This window comes from Phycomyces blakesleeanus, assembly GCF_001638985.1.
Source record: "Phycomyces blakesleeanus NRRL 1555(-) unplaced genomic scaffold PHYBLscaffold_1, whole genome shotgun sequence".
In the NCBI taxonomy this organism is placed as follows: Eukaryota; Fungi; Mucoromycota; class Mucoromycetes; order Mucorales; family Phycomycetaceae; genus Phycomyces; species Phycomyces blakesleeanus.
Genome location: NW_017265134.1, coordinates 1,721,449 through 1,742,214, shown reverse-complemented (window position 1 = coordinate 1,742,214; position 20,766 = coordinate 1,721,449). Strand labels below are relative to the sequence as shown.

Sequence of the window (20,766 nt, the reverse complement as noted above, 5' to 3'; positions counted from 1 at the left end):
TATTGGGTTTACATCAATTATACTGGCATCATCCTCCGGGGTAGCTTTGTCATCGTTGGCCTCAGTCACAGCTCTCTTGTTTCCACTGTTACCCTTCCTCTTCTTTTTAGAAAAAGTTTCTGTTACATTTTTGGGAAGAAACTTTCTCAAAACGATATAAAGTATAGCAGACAAATATATAGAACCAATAACTGAGTAGGAAGCTATTCTTGTTTTTTGGTATCTTTACTACAGCACAAGTTCTAGCTGGTGATCTAGCCCAATTGTTTCTTATAATTATATGAAATCCGGCTTCATCGATAAATACGTAATTTTTTTATAGTCTAGATCTTTGTCCTTCCAGTTCATAAGCCATTCATGCCTTGCCTCTAGATTTTCAATAGAGTTCCTGGCTTCGGCACGAAAATGAGGTTTTTTAACAGTGTATATAATATTTCTCAAAGGATGACCAAGCTATGACTTTATAGAAAAGTGCTAGAGCTTTTTTTAGTCAGCAAAGAGCTGAGTATCATTATCTAGCAAATTCTTAATATATTTTTCACGTTTTACAGTAAGGGTGCTCTTTAGACTACTATTTTTCTTTAATTTTTTTAGGATGCCTCTCTCGTCTTTTCTTATGTTTTCCACCAGCTTTCCGCAATACGCAAGCTAATAAAAAATTATTTGGCAAATTTAGTGATATTTCCTTTCTTTTCAGGACTTTTAATCATCTATCAATAAAACTCTATCTTTGTTTGTCTGTATAAGTGCTGTAAACAACTAATTTAGTAAAATTAGCATCTAAAAGCTTTGTTTCTTTAACCTCTTTCTCCACAACATTATCTTCAGTAGGTTTACTAGCCAAATAAGTCTGGCAGGCTACTATTGTTTCAAGCACAGTGTTAAGACACCTTCAGTGGGTTCAGAAGCTTCTTCACCATGCTCATAGAAAAGGCTGTCTATTTCATCTTCAAAATAAAAAAGAAAAAAAGAGAATGTCAACTTGTTTTGGCGCTAAACTGACAAGTTACAGTCATTCTACCGTCAAATAGATATATTTTTGAAAACAGAGGTCGGGTTAGGTGTCGTTATTTGCGAATAAGGCATTGCTTGCTAAGAAAATAATTTGTCGGTTCCCAGTAAGTTGACGCAAATCAAAGAATAACATTTTGATTACAAGTAATAGTTAATAATTTAACGTTTTGAATGTGTAGTAAATGCGTAAAATATTGCAATTATCCATAACAAAATAATTACCTTTCCTATTTCCAATATCATTCATTATATCGAGTACTTTATTTATAAATTTAATTTAATGAGCTGTAGTCGTGCCCTTGAGTGTTGGCTTGCTTTCATCAGACCAGTATTGCTTAGTTCTTTCATTCTCTTCCTCTTTTTTCTCAACCACTTCAACATCTTTCTTCTGTATGCCTTTCTCTTTCTTGACTTTAGAACCGAAAGTGTATACTTTCTAAATACCATATAAACGACTGTGTTTACAGTAACTGTACCCAGCACAATATAGGCGATCACTCTTGTTGCTGGTGTTTTTAGTACTGAGAGGCTTCCAACAGGAGACCAAGCAATTTTTTTTCCTATTAGTGTAAAAGTCAGTATTATTAATAGAAGTGCTAGATTATTTTTTCTTGGTGAATAAAGAGAGATCTGGTAATTTATTATATTTTAGTAATCCGTTTCAGTTGAAAAAGTAAGCTTAAACTCTTTTTATTTTGCAAGTCGTAAGAAATTGTTATTATTTTACTTAAAACTAATTACATCAATTATATTGAATGGGAAAATTTCGGTATTTGGAGCTTGAGCTGTTAGCCATATAATAGTGTAGAAACGGTGGTTGATTCTCTGTATCACATAAAGAATCAGTTGGAAACCGTTGACTTGGAAGATGAGAATGGGATCTTCATTTTCTAAACAAGTATTTCTTGATAATACAGTCAGCTTTAAAGTGTCTACGCAGAGTTATTGTGTCGTAGTGCTATCATCGCCTGGTTTGACTTCACCATACCCTAGGTGTCTTCCGAATTTCAATTGTATCAATGTTGATATGATTGCATCAGGTCTTATTTTTGGTGCTGTTTCATCCGTTTTATCTGGCCACCTCAAAATAAATCTCTTTGTAATGTCAGTTAAGATTCCTGATAACATGGGCTCATAGTATCTTGTCTGAATATCAACTTCTCCAATTTTTTTGCTCTCTAAAATTGAGTCCAAAGGTAACTTCGTGAGTCTATCATACGTACACAATCAAAAAAGAGAGATACGAGACTTCATTCAAACACTGCTCATTCAACTACACTTACAAATCTCCAATCCCTTCAATAACGTTTCCTTTTAATGAATTCATATCAGCAGCCAGAGTTAAAAGTCCAAGCTTTTCTTGTTTAGGTGTAATAATATTCTAATCGATAGAGGTCAACACCTCTAAAACAGCCATATATTCCTCTTTTGTGAAATCTGGGCATGTGCCTGGGATTTTGTTCAGCAATACTTGTTTTTAGCTAAAAAGAAGGACATCGCCCAAGGCCAATAATTCTTGAACATTTGTTTCCAACATAATAGGTTTAAGTATTTTATCAGCACCATTTTGATATTGTCGGAAAAACGCAGCAATGTCAGAACCGCCAAGCATGTAATGCTTAAGATCAAGTTCATTATTCGAAAAGTCAATTGTAAATTGTAGCAACTGTGTCCGTCTTGGTCGATTTCTGATGTTACCTGGCTTCTCACTCGTACTCGGCTTTCTCCTTCCGTTTCCTCCTCTCTCCAGATTGCGATTGCATCCATTACGGTTCACACCATCTGGCGCGCGCACTGGGAATTTGTCTTTGACAACTCCCCCTTCCTCTTCAATGTTGTTGCAGCCAAGACAGTGACTGCCATATATAGATCCCATGACCTCAATTCCATCTAACTAGTTTTCATATTTCTTTATTTCGACAAGTGATTGCACCTCTGTCACATGTTAAAATTAGAACGATACAGAGAAGATTAGCATGGTCCCTGCACATATTTCTTTATTTCCCCTCCTGTAACTCTATAGTTTCTCAAATTTCAATTTCAAAGGCCGCGCAGTGTGTGCGTCGACAGCATCAATAAATACAAAAAAAAACCAGCCTAACTGTATACCGTATACGTCAGTTCTACTGTTACACACGTACACACCAAGTTTAGAGTATGTTACGTATGTTGTAAGCCACAAAATCCCTCGTTAGTTACAAAACAACTACTTTCCCGGACCAAGTATTCAATTGCTTTCTTGAATAGCAACCACAATCGAAAGCACTCATTCACCTGTTTCTAAGGCAGACATTAAATCGGATATACGCATAAATTAGGGACATATCACGAGTTATCCTGCAACGACTACCAGTCAAAATAATATATATATATAGCCTTTTGAAGAAGAAAAAAGAGATAAACCTGATAGTATTATCTAAAAACACAATCTCATCACCTGAACACAAAATCTTTCACGAGTATAGTAATGATGCATCAAAGGGCGTCATTGATGATCTCATGGAATTAAATATTAGCAATGGTTTCAAGTCTCGAAATAGCTCAAGGACGGATTGATGACGTTAAAAGGGGGGTATTCTCTTAAGTAACACTCTGTCTGTTGACTCTAACAAATGGAATAAATAAAAACTATATGAATGGCCTCTTTAAATAAATCAAATTAAAGTAAAATAAAATAGTCAAGAGCTAAAACTGCGGGTACTCTGATAACAAGTTTATAGTAGGCAAGTATTTGAGTTTATACCAAAAATAGATGCCTATATAATCCCAAAACCTTGGACTGCAGGAGAATTATGTTGATATATCAAGGCTTTCAGAAGCACCTACTCTACTTAATATTGGGCTTCTCCTATTTATAGCCTCGAATTTATGGATGAGTATGATAATACGAGGCGTCTTATAATATCAGCATTGTGTTTATTGGCACAACTATTATTATTATAGCTATTGAAACAAAAGGTATAAATAGGCATAATATAAATAGGTTAACAAGAATATACGAACGTTAGCCAGTGCTTACCACAGCAAGAAAGTGAATCTGTCAATCAAAAACGAGATATTAGCAATCGAATATGAAAGCATCATAGTTGATGGCACAAGGGTCGTGCTGTTATTTTTTTTTACAAATTGTTGGTTATTTTTTCTTCGCTCATTTATATGTATATATACATATATATGTATGTATTAACGGCTTGATTATAGTTAATGATTATACAATATGAATTGCAGACAACAACTAAGCTTTGGAATCTTGGTTCAATTGTTCTTGAAGTCTGCAACGATTACTGTATTTTCTTGTCTCTTCCAATATATAGTAAATTTATAGATGTAAAAGACGTAACACCTGGTATTATACAGCCACCGATTTTTCAATGTCAATTCATTCTGTGCCTTAAAGCACTGTGCCTGAATAAATTTCTTAAAACGAAACGTGAAATGTTCCCTTAAAAATTCCCCTAAATAGAAAGAAGGATGAACACCAAAAATCTAAAATACAAGAGGAGGCACAGTTGTTAGAGATACCACGTTTCAAAGTATACTTTTCTTTTAAAGTATAAAGTATCTAATAAAGGTCATTATTTTGACAAAATAATAATTAATATTTATAGAATGATTAGGGTAAATATATATATTTATATATTATTTCTTCGTGTATAACTATAGAATATATACAAAAGCTATACATGTATATATCCTTGCACTTACAATAGTAAAAGGCCTTTTTAGAACGCAATATTATAATGTTATGTGAGTCCAATAAAGAAGTACATTCGATATGCTGTATTATTCTAATGGTAAAACGGGAGTAATGTATCAATACAATTTTTATGATCGTTTGTTTGTTAATGCCAGCTTTGTTGAATAAATGCTTTCTAACAATATTACTTCTAGCGCTACAACGACTCAATAAAAGTTAGCTTTTTTATAAGCTTGGTATATACACCACAATCGAATAAAATTCAAACCCCACGATCCAGAGCGGATCATATAATTGCAAATGAACCTGGTAAGATCACATCTCAGGAACGTAACACACATACACACACACACACACCAAACACTAAAAAAAAAATCACACTACATCAGTGATAACCAGCTATTAACCAATTGATATCTTAAAACAATAAACCAAACGCTTATATAAGAAGCTGTAATATTATTTCTTAAATATCCATATTATTACAGTATATACTCCAGCTTCCCAAATTATCCGCTTATCTGAAAAAAAATCAAGCTGTACATACTTAAAAGCTAATGAAACCTCGAATGGTTGTGCGACGGGACGTGTTAGTTTATATGCCGAAGTCGTCCAAGATATTAAAAAGAAACTAGAATAAATATCGATTTTCTTTAACAGCTTCTTAGGCCAAATATTAGTAGTCGCTAGCTTGTTCTCTCAAAAAGATAAAGCAAAAATAGAAGTGATGTGGAAGGATATTTTTTATTGATTTCATCCTTCAAGGATTATATATATATAGCTAATTAATAAATCAAGATAATAATTAGTAAGATATCACTGAGCTTTTGATATACACTATGCTTTTTTAGGTAATTAATAATAATAAAGAAAAGGAAGTAGAAATAGATCAACACTGTAAGATTTCATTATTAAAGTTCTTGTAATTTTTGATTGATTGCAACACCATCTGTAACAATTAACTTCTTCCTAGAAAAATACCTAATAAATCTGCTTATATAGCTGATATAAGGAAGATTAGTAAAGATATGATAAAATTGGACCAGACGGAAGTTTGAAGACAAACGCAACATATTAAAGCTATTTTTTTAAAAGAAAAGTATTTTACCTAAGTGTACATCTAATTCACATTTGGTATATGACAATTGAGATTAATATCTATCTTGATAGAAGGACGTGAATATTATGAAATACAAACATCTCCATATAATTTTCTTTAACTCAAGGTTATTGTTTTTCTAATACAAGATATATCCATCAAATAGATTGTTTAATCTGTTTTTACATTAATGACAAAAGTTTCACGCTATGGTATATATAATAAGAAGCGTACATGTTGGTCATGTCAAGTGTATTACATGTTCATACAGCTTGCTGCGTCTGTACATTTTAATATGATCTACTGTTAATTTCCTGTAGAGTGGCCTTGCATATATACACGGTCAATTTCTAAGCATAAAATGCTGTATGCATTAATATCCTAGTAATAATTAGCTTTTGACTTGTCTTATATATTAATAGCTAGCTTCCATGACAGGTAAATTTACTAGTGGTTACTTTCGCCCGTAAAAACCCATGGTGTTGTGAGCATCAGTACCAAAAAGAATACTTCATATTGCATGATACAAAATGGTATTAATAGATAAATAATACGCGCTGCTAATTAGTATTCAAGAGAACATATGTATTTTCCAAAGTGACGGTCAGTTTATTCAGATCCACTGTCTGACATCGATGGTACACTTGGATCCCTATATAAAGGCGTTCTTTCCATTGCTTACTTGTTCCTCATCTTGTCATTTCTTTTTATCAAGTTTTTCCAATGTCTACCCAGTCAATCCTTATTAGCGAATTTTCTTCTGCCAGTACTTGGTACTGTGAAATGGTAGACTCTCTAGAGGTTGGGTCCTCAGTTAAGAAGCAGCCAGTGGCTCCTAGCCAACAGCGCAGGGCACGATCAGTGCAGTTTTCGAATATTGTTTCTATAAACAATTCATCCAATACAACTGTCTTGAACGAAAGTGGAATTGGTCAGGCTCAATCTGCATACCAACGGAATGTTAGAGCCTCTTCTTCTCCTCCTCCTTCCTCATCATCTTCTTGATATACTATCTCTGTATATTTATTTATTCACTTCTTAATAAACTGTATATATATATATACAATCTGGTTTGATTCATCATATAAAGTTATTAGACTTTTAAAATAATTTGTATTTATCTTGAATATAACCAAAGTTCTTTTAATTTGATATTAATATTTTGCACATGCCTTCCAACTTCCAGAAAGTACATAGATATTTTATTTTCCTAAACCCTTCTTGTAATGATGAAATAAACACACTGGAGAGGACATATCTTTGAGAGAAATCTAATTATTACATCCAATACAAATACCAATATAAAATTATAATAATATGTAACAATAGATCCAGCCTGTGTTAATTTTTTTTTGGAAACACAACTATATCCCTACATAGAATTGCTTCACATTAGACTCTACTCTCCTAAGTACATTATATGTTCTGTTAGCTTTAAAAGAAATACAATCGATTTACATTCTCTACACTGTTACATTCTGAAATCCTGCTTCTTTAGGTAGAAACTACAGGTCTAGTTAGCTGGTAGCTGTATACATTTGACCTCATATAAGTCAACTTTATTGCAAAAAACTCTCTTTTATTTACACTTTAAATAATCGACTTTATTAAATAAACTCTTTTTGTGGTACTTTATATACGTTCTTACATTTGACAGATCTGTTTGTAACATTTGGATTTTTGTTCATCGATATTCATGTTATTAAAGTACTAGATGAGATCTTGGGTTATGTAGTATGTAATGAGCTTAAGTTGGATTATACAACTACACATATGATAAATAAGGATTACCATTCGCACTTATAGTTCGGTAACCAAGCTATAAATAATCGACCAATATATTAGAATTAATTTCTAAAAGTGCAGTGCTATCAATAAATATACGTTTAATTGACATTTGCTTCATAATGTGTATAATCAATATCTGTCTTGATAGAAGCGCATAGATATTTTGAAGTATTAATATTGGCATATTTCTTTAATGTAACCTTGTTGTATCTCTAGAATAATACACACCCATCATATAAATGCAACTTTTATGTCTTAATTACAATAACTGCACGATATAGTATACATAATAAACAGCGTACATGTTGGTAATGTCAAGCGTATTACATGTCCATACAACTTGCTGTGTCTATACATTTTAATATGATCTACTGTTAATTTTCTGTAGAGTGGCCTTGCATATATACACGGTCAATTTCTAAGCATAAAATGCTGTATGCATTAATATCCTAGTAATAATTAGCTTTTGACTTGTCTTATATATTAATAGCTAGCTTCCATGACAGGTAAATTTACTAGTGGTTACTTTCGCCCGTAAAAACCCATGGTGTTGTGAGCATCAGTACCAAAAAGAATACTTCATATTGCATGATACAAAATGGTATTAATAGATAAATAATACGCGCTGCTAATTAGTATTCAAGAGAACATATGTATTTTCCAAAGTGGCGGTCAGTTTATTCAGATCCACTGTCTCACATCGATAGTACATTCGAATCCCTATATAAAGGCGTTCTTTCCGTTAATTACTTGTTCCTCATCTTGACACTTATTTTTATCAAGTTTTTCCAATGTCCACCCAATCAATCCTTATCAGTGAATTTTCCTCAGCCAGTACTTGGTACTGTGAAATGGTGGACTCTCTGGAGATTGGGTCTGCAACAGCAAAGGAACCAGTGGCTCCTATTCAACAGCCAAGGGCACGATCAGTGCGATTTTCTGATACTATCTCTATAACAAATTCTTCTAATGTAATTGGTATGGACAGGAGCGAAGGTGATCAAATCCAGTCTTCATACCATCGGAGCATCAGAGAATCTACTATTACTACTACTACTCTTCCTCCTTCTTCCTCCTCTTCTACTTAATATACAATTTATGTATATTTAAATACTTTTTTAATTTTATATTTATTTTCCATAAAATTGTATATAAATATAAGTTTTTTTATATAAAATATGATATAATTGACTCTAAAGACTTATTATTCTCATAAAATAATTTCATCTATACTAAGTCCTATAGAGTACTTTTCTGATGAATGCCTTCTTTTTTAGGCTAATATATCTAGAGTATTTGAACACTCTAGAAAAATATCTGTAGATATTTTTATGAATATAATTAAAGTGCTTTAATGCTTTCGTTCGACACTAAAAATTTTCACGTGCTTTCCACATTTCAGCTAGTAAAAGTGTATCCTGTTTTTCCAAATTTGGTTTGTAATGATAATATAAGCAAATTAAGTAGACCATATCTTTGGGAAGAACGCAATTGTTACAGGCGATCCAGTAATCAATCAAAAATCATACGAATCTGTAACAATAAACCCAAATGTGGTCGACTACTTTTCTTTTCTTTCTTTAACACTGTTAATAATTAAAAGAAGTATATTTTACCCCAACGTCTTACTAATACCTCAGTAATTCTCTTATTTTATTAATTAGCAAAATATTTATATAAGCATCGAAAGGTAAAAGCAATAAAGACCATCCTTACATATCACTTCTACTTTTCTTTTTATCTTTATCACAAGCCCAAACTACCAATGTCTGATATTTTGATTAGTGCGGTTCTGGAAGATATTGACGGATATTCTATTTTTTGAACGGTTTGAACCACTTTGCCTCATAAACGAATGCAGCACGTCTCAGCATTAGCTCGTATAATAGAAGTATACCGTGAAACTAAATATATATAAATGTAAATTAGGCTCATATCAGTTAAGAATTATGATATTTTAATGTTTAAAATTAGAGTATCGAATCTATGGTAGTAAAATAATTTTAATTCTTGTATACATATATATAATAATCATCTAGTGTATGTACTATGTATGTATAGAGCAAGAGAACATTATTGAAAATGTATTTAGCACTCAAAATTATTATATAATATGTATTGTTATTTGGGTCAGCAAGCTATGGTGTGTAAATATTAGAGCTAATAAATAATTGAATAATACTGTTTAATTAATTTAAACAATATACAGCACTCTTTCTGTAGTAATACGTGCTTCATGCAAAGGTACTTGGCAAAACCATCTAAATAAATCATCTTTTTGAGAGTGAATGGCTTTAATAATAGAGACAAATTTGATGTGCTAAAACAATATTTCCATATCTTGACTATATATTCAATTTAGTTAACTCAATTATACGTTGGTAACGTATTTACTTGAATTACATATGTCAGCTGCCTATGTGCGGATGATCAATGCCAAATTTATTTCATGAGAGCTCAAGATTATATGCATATATGTACATACACATATATATATTATTGCAAAAAAAGTCAATATTATATCAAGAACAAACCAAAAATGGTCTTCAAAGCTAGCCTTCTCTTGTTGTGGATATCATAATACAGTACCAAGAAAGCGGAATTGATCAAGCAATTATCCCTGAAAGAGACAAGACCGATTTCTAGCCAATTACAAGTCACATACACCTTCCAATTTTGGCAAGATTGTCCTAGGTAGCTTCCCGGTGAACCATAAAACAAGGTCCTGCAAGCGAACCCCCCCTTTTCTTACATTTTAGTTCAATTCAGTTCTTTGGTTTGGTTCTATTCATCGCGTTCATCTCACAATTTAAATAAAGAGCGAAGAGTAAAACTACAACGTTAAAATGAGATTACGCATTCGTCATGCTACGGGCATCTCAATTATTGATGGAATCACACCGAACAGTACCATGGTAGATCTTCAAAAGGCTATTGCAACTGCTATCGGTGTCAATTCTTATCGTTCTATTCAAGGTAGATAAAGATATAATAGAAAATTCATAAATTCATAAGCTATATTATTTATTTATTTATTTATTTATTTATTTTGGTATCATACTTAGTGGCGGGTGGATATCCTCCAAAACCATTAAATGATCTTCCTAATTTGAAGATAGCTGGAATAAGAGACGGCGATGCCCTCATAGTCAGTGTGGTGGAGCCCCCACCTAGCAGCACAAAAGATATAAAAGGAGTAGCGACTGAAAATGGAATTGTGATGTTAAGAGTAAGTAATTTGGATCTTTTATAAAATGAAAAATAAAATGTACTTCATGCTAAATCGACTGTGACAATAAAAATAAATAAAAAAGGTTATGGATGATGATAACTCGTGCCTGTTCAGGTCCATAGGTAAAATACAATATTTAGATTATAAGCCAAGATACGAATGAATCAACACTTGATTGACCTTTTTTTTTTTAATTTCTACCAATATATATATATATATAGGGTATATTCATAGATCAGAACAAAGTGCACATAGAAATATATTCAGGGTTTAACAGATGTATTATAGATATGTACTCGAGAGAGATGTCTCAAAAGCATCGATTTTACGCAAAGGTAGGAGTAATTGCCAGTAAATGATTATTATACGTTATGTATATATTAAGAGAATGCCTCTTTATTATTTGCAGTAATTGCAAATGCCATTGCAGAAGATCCTATCACTTATGATGATGTGACATTAGGGTAAGTAATAGCCTATAGGTACAAATAACTCTAAGATATGTGCATTGGATGCTAATATAAAAATAATAGGAAGCCAAGAGGTTAGTTGATTCTTTTACTATTGTATTTTATTCTATTCTATTCTACTGACAGGTTATTTTCAAGAGAAAGTTAATAACAATAAAAAAATCTTGGCTTGCAGAGCAATACATTGAGTGGATTCAAAAGGATGCATCTTGGGGTGGAGCTATTGGTAAGTTCAATTGATTATATATGCAATATCCTGCTGTATTAACTTTAATTGTTCTTGCCTCAGAATTATCTATATTTTCCAAGTATTTTTCTATCGGTTCGTATCTTGAATATCCTTTTTATTCTATTCATTTTGTGGACAGGCTAACAAATTTCTTTTGGTCCATATCTATACATATCTATATGTGTAATTTCATATGCTTAGAAATTGATAGCATCGATGTACAGACAGGTCGTGTGGATAGATTTGGTAAATTGTTTAGAGTAAGATTAAACAAAGAAAAAGGGTATTATTTCTGATCAATACACACCTTGTTTAGGCGAAGGACTTTATCCAGAGCGAGTATTCATTCTATACAGTGGAATCCGCAAGTATCCTTGAGATGGTGAATGATGAAGATTAACAAAAGTTAATATCAAAAATTATTATTAGATTATGATGCGCTTGCTATGTCACCAATAGAAGACGGCCCTATGGAATTTGATCAAACTAGATTCCCAATAAACGATGAATCTGTTTTCAAGGCAGCCCAAAGTATTGCTACAGTTTTACGTCAGGTATACTTGGTTGTGTGTGTATATAGTTGAGTTTTCTTTTCTTTTGCTTTATTATCTCATATATTTGACGATTGGTTTATATAGAGCCATCAATATACCGATGTTACCAACTTTACTTTGAAGTGTCAACAGTGTAAAAAAGGTTTGGTGGGAGAAAAAGGTACGCTGCTCTCAACTTGAGTCTAGTACACAATATACATATATACATATACTAATGCTCTGTTAACAGATGCCCAAATGCATGCCTCTGTAAGTTGATATGTAGTCAATGGTTGCTTGTTAGATACACATTATTTACTGTCAATTTATTATGATTTTCTTAGTCTACTGGGCACACGCATTTTGTTGAATATGAATGAAATAAACAGCGTCTATCATGTTGTTTTGATAAATGCTTGTATTATCTAAAGATGTTTGTGTCATAATTATACCGTACATTATGGAATGATTTATTTATGCTTTAATTATTATTACTATTATTTTTTTTTAAAAAAAAAGAAATGATAATAAACTGTGATATTTCTGATTAGATTTCCTTAAAGATGATTCATATCTGGGTTCATATCTTGTTTCAGGTATCCTAAAAATTCACTATTTATAACACACACCAATCAAGATGAAGTCAAACGATTAGGCTAATAATGAAAGTAAGCTGTTGTACGTCTTCAAGTACTATCAATTGGCGTCAAAAATGGCTGTTTAAATGATCAAAACATAATGATATTTTTGTGTGTGAAAATATCCAGACTGTGTGTAGGAGATATGTTTTTTTTATATACATTTATTTATTTATTACGTCGCTCAGTTTTTTTTATGACGGAGGTACTACTTCTTTGCTGTTTATCACCGCTTAGAGGGATGTTCCATTATAGGAAATTGTTACGTACCAGTGTAAGACAGGGACAGGCCAAACAAGTTGTCCATAGAGAATTCCAGGCTCCTGTTTCTTTATCCGTTTGAGTCTTGTCGATAGAAACATACATATACATATTCGTACACACATATACTTAATAAAAGAGAGCCGATAATATTAATAATATTATAAAAAAATGTCAGAGGAGGCATCAAATAAACGACAGCGCGTTAGCAAGGCCTGGTAAGTTTGTCATCACTCTTAATCAACACATGTCAGTTATCTCATTACATCCTTAATGATCTTGACTTGAAATTTTTCAATTATTTTATTTATATCTTTGTATGTTATTCACTTATACTTATACAATATACATATACATATAGTGAACAATGTAGACGAAAAAAAGTCAAATGTGACGGAACAATACCCGTCTGTGGAAATTGTGTTTCTCTTAGTCTCGGTTGCACTTACAAGGAGTCCACAAAAAAGGTAAATCTTCACCAGATACCTTTGGCTTGATTGTTTATCCAGCTTTCGTACAGCGAGCTGGACTGTCTTTGATTTTTAAGAGGGGCATATCCAATTACTTGTCACTGATCGATTTTTCCATCAATAAACATCTCCACTTTGCTCTATTTTACTATTGGCTACCATTCAGAGAGGTCCGCCAAAGGGCTACATAGAAGCAATCGAAGGCCGGTTGCACAGACTTGAAGCACTGCTGGGCAGCATCATACAAGAAGACGATCCGAGATCACAAGCAATTTTGGCCGAACTAAATGCACCATTGGAAACAGCCTATGGAGAACTCGTTCGACCTCGGCCAATGAGACGAACCATGACTCTTGGATATGAAGAAGGCCAAGTAGAGCCCTATCCAGACCACCACACCCACAGCAACAACCACCGCCACCAATCTACTGACCCGCCCTCTTCATCTTCATCTACAGCCACCCCTTCAAACTTTGGTGGTGCAGAGACAGCAAACGATAATCTTGGAAATCTTTCAATTGACGAAAGTGGACAACTCCGATACTATGGAAAATCTTCTGGCTATTACATGCTCAGAAGTAGCAAGAACTTCCAGAATGGAGCCTTTCACTTCAATTCTCGCGGATACCGTGCAAGAGCAGAGAATAGAAAGCCATCTGGCTACCCAATGGCAGTCGACCCATTTGAAATGCCCCCAGACGACCTGTCTCAGCATCTACTAGATCTGTACTTTGCCCATTTCTATCCCCTTGTCCCACTTTTACACAAAAAATCATTTTTGGAGGCTTTCAAGAGCAAGGACCGAAAACCAGCCCCTCTCTTGTTAAATTCCATCTACGCTGTAGCCTCACGCATCTCACCGGATATACGAGTCAGAGCTGACCCGAACTTGCCCGACACTGCTGGAGATTTATTCTTCGAACGAGCAAGAATTCTTTTAGATCTTGAATGGGACGATTTCAAAGTGTCAACTGTACAATCTCTTTTGTTGCTCAGTAGCCATCAAAATGGCGCTCTCAAGAATATCCGCGGCTGGCTCTATAGTGGACTAGTAAGTAATCTAATTGAAGAGATTTAAATTTATTATTAAAAGTCTAAAATAATTGTTCTTGCTACCATCAGGCATTAAGAATGGGGCAGAATCTCGGTTTGAACAGGAATTGTAATGATTGGGACCTATCAGCAACTGAAAAAGAAGAACGCAAACGATTATTCTACTGCTGTTTCGTTCTCGATCGACTGACTTGTGGCATGCACGGACGCGCACCAATGATCGACGAACGAGATTATGATACACCTTATCCAACCGAAGACGACGAAGACGACGTTGGACATTCGCCGAGAATTATCGAAAATTTTACCCAACTCATTAAACTCTGCGAACTACTCGGGGCCGTACTGAGAGATTTATACACAGTTAAAGGACGAAAACAATTGTCTGTCATGGCATCCCCTGACAGCGTTATTTCATCACTCGATCGCGGTTTGAATAAATGGATGGCCAAACTTCCACAAAACTGTCAATATCGCCCACCAAACAGTCGCCTCAACGAAAAGGCACCTGCTCCCTCACTTGAATTATGCCAGGTTCATATGCTATTCTACACCACCCTAATTCTTCTTCACCGCCCATTCATTCCAGGTCCCACTCAATCGACATCTCCATCTGTATTTCCTTCGGCATCGATTTGCAGTTTTGCGGCAAATAAGATTCTTGACATTGTAGAGTCCCTGATGGCTGAGGGCCGCCTAAAGAATGTTAACAACTATTCATTATACTTTATGTTCACGGCTGGAATTATTTTTATTAACGATGCTGCTTCAGACGACAGTATGTTTGCGTTTGAGGCCAAAATCAGTATTAACAAGATCATCCGTGCCATGGATGAAATTGAAGCTACATGGATCACTTCCGCTCGTCACTGCAATATTTTGGGTGAACTAGCTGGTCTAAGGGATATTAACCTTGAGGCAGTTGACGATAGTTACATTAGACAATCAGAGAGAATCAAAGTACAGGCACCCATGTCTATTGCCGTCCCTAATTCCCCTGATACTATTCCTGATGCCATACCAGACATAATTGAAGAACTTCGACACCCAATTGATGTAGACCGACGCATGACTCTTAAACAACCCGGTTACCTAGCTGTAAATTACAACTCCAATATAACCTCTGTACAAAGTGTGTCTTCTGAAGAGAGTGGTATGCCATCTTATCCTCCCCTTACACAACCTCAGTCTCAGTCTCAGTCTCAGTCTCAGTTTGATTATCCTCAACTACCACCAATGTCATTTTCAGGTGGACAACAGCAACAGCAACAGCAACAACAACAGCAACAACAACAACAACAACAACAACAACAACAACAACAACATACTCCTTTAGATAATAACGGCCAGTCTAGCCGACCATTTGATCAAGTTGGGACCGCATTCTGGGGTATGCCAACTTCATTTGACTTTGATGAATGGAACGACTACTTTAGTCACCGAAATCAACAACAGGCTCGGGCTGACGCTAACTTGTCCGGCCCGGCTCTGAGTCAACCAATGAATCAACCATTGAATCAGCCGGACATGAGTCAAACATTTAATGGTGTCCGGCCCGACCGATCAGACATTCGCCAAATGTGGTAACATGGCTCTGTCGGCGATTCATTTTGCATTCAACCTTGTTATTTTCCATCCTCTTTATCGAGGTTGTATTTTATCTCATTCCATTCTAATACACTCCACACTCACACTTTCACAACAACATTCACCAATCAAAAAAACGACATTCACTCATTCACAAATATATACATATTATATAATTAAATAAAAATATCGCGTATTACTACTACTACTACTATTAATATCACTATTACTATTACTCCTATAAATCCTAAAGTTATCGCTTTGAATAACCAGCACAGGTCCACATAACTGCTCTCCAGATTATAGAAAGGCCAGCAAGGCCGGCTACAACAATACCACCATAGAACAGTGCATCATGGGCAACTTTTCCGCAAAGAGTTGGGCACGGATCAGAGTTGCCTGGAATGCTTTCGGCAAGGTCTGTGCACTTTGTGCTGCACTGATCACTGATAACCTTAGCAGATACAACCATGGCAATTCCACCTGCGCAAAAGGCTATTGCTATAAGCATGCAGAAACATGAGCAGCATGTAAGGGCAGGGTTGTAGCAGCAGCAGTTACAGCTACTACTGCGACGGTCATCTGAGTAAGGTCTAGGGCGGTATGATTCGGCTTCATCTTTTGGTGCTCGCTTTGGACCTAATTCTAGTTGTGTTTCCTTGTACGGTTTTGTCTTGGTCTTCTGGTGCTGTACCATGGGTGATTCGGGTGATTGAGAGACCTCATGATCTTCTTCTTCTTGGTACTGTGTATAATATTGATCCGATTGATGTACTGGTGTGGTTTGGTAAAAATGTGCAGGTGGGATATGTTGTTGTTGTTGTTGTTGCTGTTGTTGCTGTTGTTGTTGTTGTTGGAAATATGCTTGTCTTTGATCGGCTTCGTAGGTTTGAAGTGGTATGGCATAAGGGTCATGATAATTATTTACTTTTGGTTCGATTGGTGGAGGGGTTGGCTGTGAGATTGGAACAGAATAGAATGCTTCTTGCTGGGGAACATATCGATCTGTAAGACTGACTGGAGGTGGGTTATGCTGTGGAGTAGGCATAGGAACTGAGAAAGAGGGCTGTACATGTTCATCTATGGGTGGGGGTGGGGCTGGGTACTGTCCAGCATATGGATCAGAGTGGGAATTTTGTGCGTACATAGTAGATATTATATTAAATTCAAAGAGAAGGAAGAGAAGAAACTAATGAAAAAAAAGGACCCGGTTTTATCTAGTTTGTCTTGCTTGGCAATAGTGTACGACGTTGGTTATAAATAGAACTGAGATCCATTGTCCTTTTATATTTATTTATTTATTTCACTTCACTAGCTTTATTTAAAGGTACCATAAATGATGAGCGTAAAGTTGTACCGACGTTAAGCTTGGGCTTAGCCGTTCATAACAGCACTCCACAACAGGCACGACCAAAATAAGAGCTGTGACCCAACTTAATATGGATCAAACTACTTTTTATGACGCTAAAATTTAATATCTAATATATTGATAGATAAAGCACTTTATGTTTAAATGGCTACCCTTTTATCCGTAAAAGAAAACTATGGCTCAGCAGTACCATTTTGAATGCCAAGTAGTATATAGCGTATAAAGATCTTGGCATAATTCCTAGTACACACAGATTACTGATAATGATATTAATACTGATTTGTTTATATATAATGTAGTCATACATACCTCTCTATATCTAACTATCTATCACTCTTATCCCCTTTTCTCCTGCAGTTGTGTTGACGCCACTAACATCCCTTGTTTCAAAATGTCAACAATAACAATATCAAATAAGGAAGAATATTACAATAAATTATGTTTCTTGTCATACAAGTCTATATTGATGCATTAAATATTTATCAAATTAAAGTATACTGAACAAATTCTGTATTATTATTTTTATTGTTATTTTGTTTTTACCAATTTAAGCTCTAAAATTGTGCCCCACCAATTCATTGCAATTTAAAAAAAATAAAAAAATAAAAAAAATAAAAAATAAAAAAGGGATTAATTCAAAATCGACGTCACATATCACGTGATACATCCCGCACCGCACTGTGTGATGGTCTTGGGCGGGGCGGCGTATGGTTGCCTTCCTCCTTTCTACGTGGTTGATTACAATGGCAATTCAAGGTAATCCATCGAATCCAAGAACATCAACACACTAGGATAGATACCGCATCCATTACCATCTACGAGCAACATTACATACCAACAACATATATTGCAAACGGATGGATTCGATAAACCAACAGATGGATGGCTTCCCAAATAAAATTTTCGAGTTCAAGGCGCTTAATACATATATGTGTAATATTTGTGTGTTATAGCTCCTAAGGCCAAGGCTCTCGCTGCCAAGAAGTCCGCCCTCAAGGGTGTCAGTGGACAGACCTCTCGCAAGGTCCGCACCTCCACCCACTTCCACATCCCCAAGACCTTGAAGTTGGCCCGTAAGCCCAAGTTCGCTCGCAAGTCGATCCCCCATGCCCCTCGCATGGATCAGTACCGCGTTGTCCGTCAGCCCTTGAACACTGAGACTGCCATGAAGAAGATTGAGGAGCATAACACCTTGACCTTCATCGTCGATGTCAAGGCCAACAAGGCTCAGATCAAGGATGCTGTCAAGAGACTCTATGACGTCGAGGCTGCTAAGATCAACACCCTTATCAGGTAAGATATTTAATACACTATATAGTATTTTTTGGTTTTGGTTTTCTGTGAGAATTTTCGAGTGATTAATAAATTTCACTATTATTTTAGACCCGATGGTTACAAGAAGGCTTTCGTCCGTTTGACTGCTGATGTCGATGCTCTTGATGTCGCCAACAAGGTAAAATACAATGAATTATTATTAGTGGTACAATTGGACAGCAAACTTACCTATTTTAATAATTTTAGATCGGCTTCATCTAAACGTTGGTTGAGACTCATCAATAATAATAATAAAAAGAATTGTTCTTCATCATTACCAAATGCATTAATATATATATTTGTCTGTGTAAGAATTCAGCAGTATGCTTAAACTTGTGTGTGTGTGTGTGTGTATGTGTCTGGTATTATTTCGACTGTCATTAGTTCAAATACTTTGAGTAATTGCTTATAGTCACAATGTTTTGGAGAACAATACCTTAGAAGGAAATATTGAATATTTTAGTTTGCTTTATTATAGTGTGGATCTATTATTTTATATTTTATTTTATTTTTGTTTAAATTTGTTTCTGTTTATTGAGCATGATGTTTTTGATAAAGCCAAGGCAAAAGCACATTTATTTGATCCAATTCGCAAGATACTCTTCTAAACAAGGTCCAGCTGCTGATAAACTTAAAGCAATTCCATTCACACAACATATCAAAGCAGCTGAAAAGGTGACCGGCTTCTTTTCAAAACAAGTTCTCATAGTCTAATGTAAATCACAACAGACATTTGAAGATTACCATGGACACAGTTTCTTTTCATTACGCGTGTCTCGAGCAGGCCCACCTAAAGAAGTGTTCTTGCCATTTTGGGTCGTGTCTGCTGATGTTCGGTCTGAGATCGTTCAAGCCCAAGTTGTACGTTGTTGGCTTATGTTTATAGTTTATCAATTACCAAAAAAGAAAGAAGTGAAATGAACTTTATTGTATTGTATTGTATTGGATTGGATATATATATTCTGTGTCTGTATGCCCAATTTTTAGGGCCGGAGTGTTTTAAGGTCTTATTACAACCCTCAAACAAAAACCCATGAATCTCGCTGGGAAGTTGACTGGGCATGGGTTCCCAACCGCCATGGATTTCAACGCAGTTATGTTCCACAAGCTCATCCGGGACTGCAGGTTTATGCTTCCCACAAGTATCGACGCGGATTTGTAAACCCAATTCGTAATGGACAGGCCTTGAGTCAAGCTGTTAAATTTTCACCTGACCTTCTGGATCGACCCAGGTTCCGAGACGGGGATGATCCAAATGCACCTACTGTTCGAAGTGTTCAGGCCTACAAACTTTATCCTGCCACAGCTTTGCGTTTTGCAAAAGAATACATTCAAACTAAAGAAGAAGAATACGCAGATCAGTTTCTCAGAGAAACTTATGGTGGTGACCAGACGCGTCTATTAGATGTCAGGGTTACTCTAAGTAATATCAAGGTCTCCCCTGTCTATTATCCAGCTTATATTTACACCATTCGTTATCTTGGACGTGATCTTAGAACGTTTATTAACGGTTGTGATTTGAGCGTTGGAGGATTACGAGTGTATAACTGGGAGCGTGTGGCCTTGGTGACCTCAATTGGATTTGGATCCATTATGGCCATGACAGGCGGTATTGGCTGGGGTGGAGTTAATGGCTCATTCTGGGTAAATTTGAAAGACTTGAAAGCGAGAGCGAGAGCGAGAGAGAAAAGAGACGGAAAACGAGAGAGCTAATATGATAATATTGAATTGATTATAGTTGGGTGTTGTACTTCCGACCTTGGCCACTTCTCTCTTGACACTCTACTTTCCTATATTATCATTACGTTTTCGTGATACTATCAGACTTCGGGAGATTCGGGGCCAAGAGAATGATCCTAAGCAGTGGGATGATGATTGGATAGGCTCATATGATGCATTTGAACAGCAGCGACGTTATAGGGCATGGAAGTCGGAGAGCTCTCATGAAAGTACTGGTTCATGGTCAAGAGGTGCTAGTAAGGATCCCAAAGGATATTATGAGGCTCTTGGCC

At 35.3% G+C, this 20,766-nt stretch overlaps 6 protein-coding genes across 6 annotated transcripts; 5 read left to right on the top strand and 1 right to left on the bottom strand.

Moving 5' to 3' along the window:
- Positions 1 to 1,291: 1,291 nt before the first annotated feature.
- Positions 1,292 to 2,890, bottom strand: PHYBLDRAFT_61850 (hypothetical protein; the record flags this gene model as incomplete). Its single annotated transcript, XM_018440863.1, has 6 exons — positions 1,292 to 1,450; positions 1,480 to 1,624; positions 1,742 to 1,904; positions 1,998 to 2,224; positions 2,298 to 2,395; positions 2,510 to 2,890. 6 exons carry the CDS (start codon positions 2,888 to 2,890, stop codon positions 1,292 to 1,294), a joined length of 1,173 nt encoding a protein of 390 aa, XP_018298836.1.
- A 1,864-nt stretch (positions 2,891 to 4,754) lies between these two features.
- PHYBLDRAFT_161438 (hypothetical protein) lies at positions 4,755 to 5,351 on the top strand (the record flags this gene model as incomplete). The annotated part of the gene is made up of 3 exons (XM_018434402.1): positions 4,755 to 4,808; positions 4,906 to 5,020; positions 5,200 to 5,351. 3 exons carry the CDS (start codon positions 4,755 to 4,757, stop codon positions 5,349 to 5,351), a joined length of 321 nt encoding a protein of 106 aa, XP_018298835.1.
- A 1,182-nt stretch (positions 5,352 to 6,533) lies between these two features.
- Positions 6,534 to 8,686, top strand: PHYBLDRAFT_138347 (hypothetical protein; the record flags this gene model as incomplete). Its single annotated transcript, XM_018429974.1, has 3 exons — positions 6,534 to 6,770; positions 8,118 to 8,199; positions 8,382 to 8,686. 3 exons carry the CDS (start codon positions 6,534 to 6,536, stop codon positions 8,684 to 8,686), a joined length of 624 nt encoding a protein of 207 aa, XP_018298834.1.
- Positions 8,687 to 10,915: 2,229 nt separating this feature from the next.
- Positions 10,916 to 12,571, top strand: PHYBLDRAFT_176550 (C2H2-type zinc finger transcription factor; the record flags this gene model as incomplete). The annotated part of the gene is made up of 12 exons (XM_018437797.1): positions 10,916 to 10,953; positions 11,119 to 11,165; positions 11,240 to 11,294; positions 11,364 to 11,374; positions 11,476 to 11,526; positions 11,590 to 11,622; positions 11,731 to 11,775; positions 11,846 to 11,893; positions 11,959 to 12,083; positions 12,168 to 12,243; positions 12,313 to 12,332; positions 12,407 to 12,571. 12 exons carry the CDS (start codon positions 10,916 to 10,918, stop codon positions 12,440 to 12,442), a joined length of 585 nt encoding a protein of 194 aa, XP_018298833.1. The 3' UTR covers positions 12,443 to 12,571.
- A 466-nt stretch (positions 12,572 to 13,037) lies between these two features.
- PHYBLDRAFT_184454 (Zn(2)-C6 fungal-specific transcription factor) lies at positions 13,038 to 16,890 on the top strand. Its single transcript, XM_018438935.1, has 5 exons — positions 13,038 to 13,179; positions 13,323 to 13,428; positions 13,598 to 14,482; positions 14,554 to 15,733; positions 15,821 to 16,890. Exons 1-5 carry the CDS (start codon positions 13,133 to 13,135, stop codon positions 16,069 to 16,071), a joined length of 2,469 nt encoding a protein of 822 aa, XP_018298832.1. The 5' UTR covers positions 13,038 to 13,132; the 3' UTR covers positions 16,072 to 16,890.
- Positions 16,891 to 18,168: 1,278 nt separating this feature from the next.
- Positions 18,169 to 19,047, top strand: PHYBLDRAFT_129395 (hypothetical protein). The gene is made up of 4 exons (XM_018429285.1): positions 18,169 to 18,196; positions 18,394 to 18,733; positions 18,824 to 18,893; positions 18,962 to 19,047. The coding sequence occupies exons 1-4, from the start codon at positions 18,184 to 18,186 to the stop codon at positions 18,974 to 18,976; spliced, it is 438 nt and encodes a 145-aa protein (XP_018298831.1). The 5' UTR covers positions 18,169 to 18,183; the 3' UTR covers positions 18,977 to 19,047.
- The last annotated feature ends 1,719 nt before the right edge of the window (positions 19,048 to 20,766 follow it).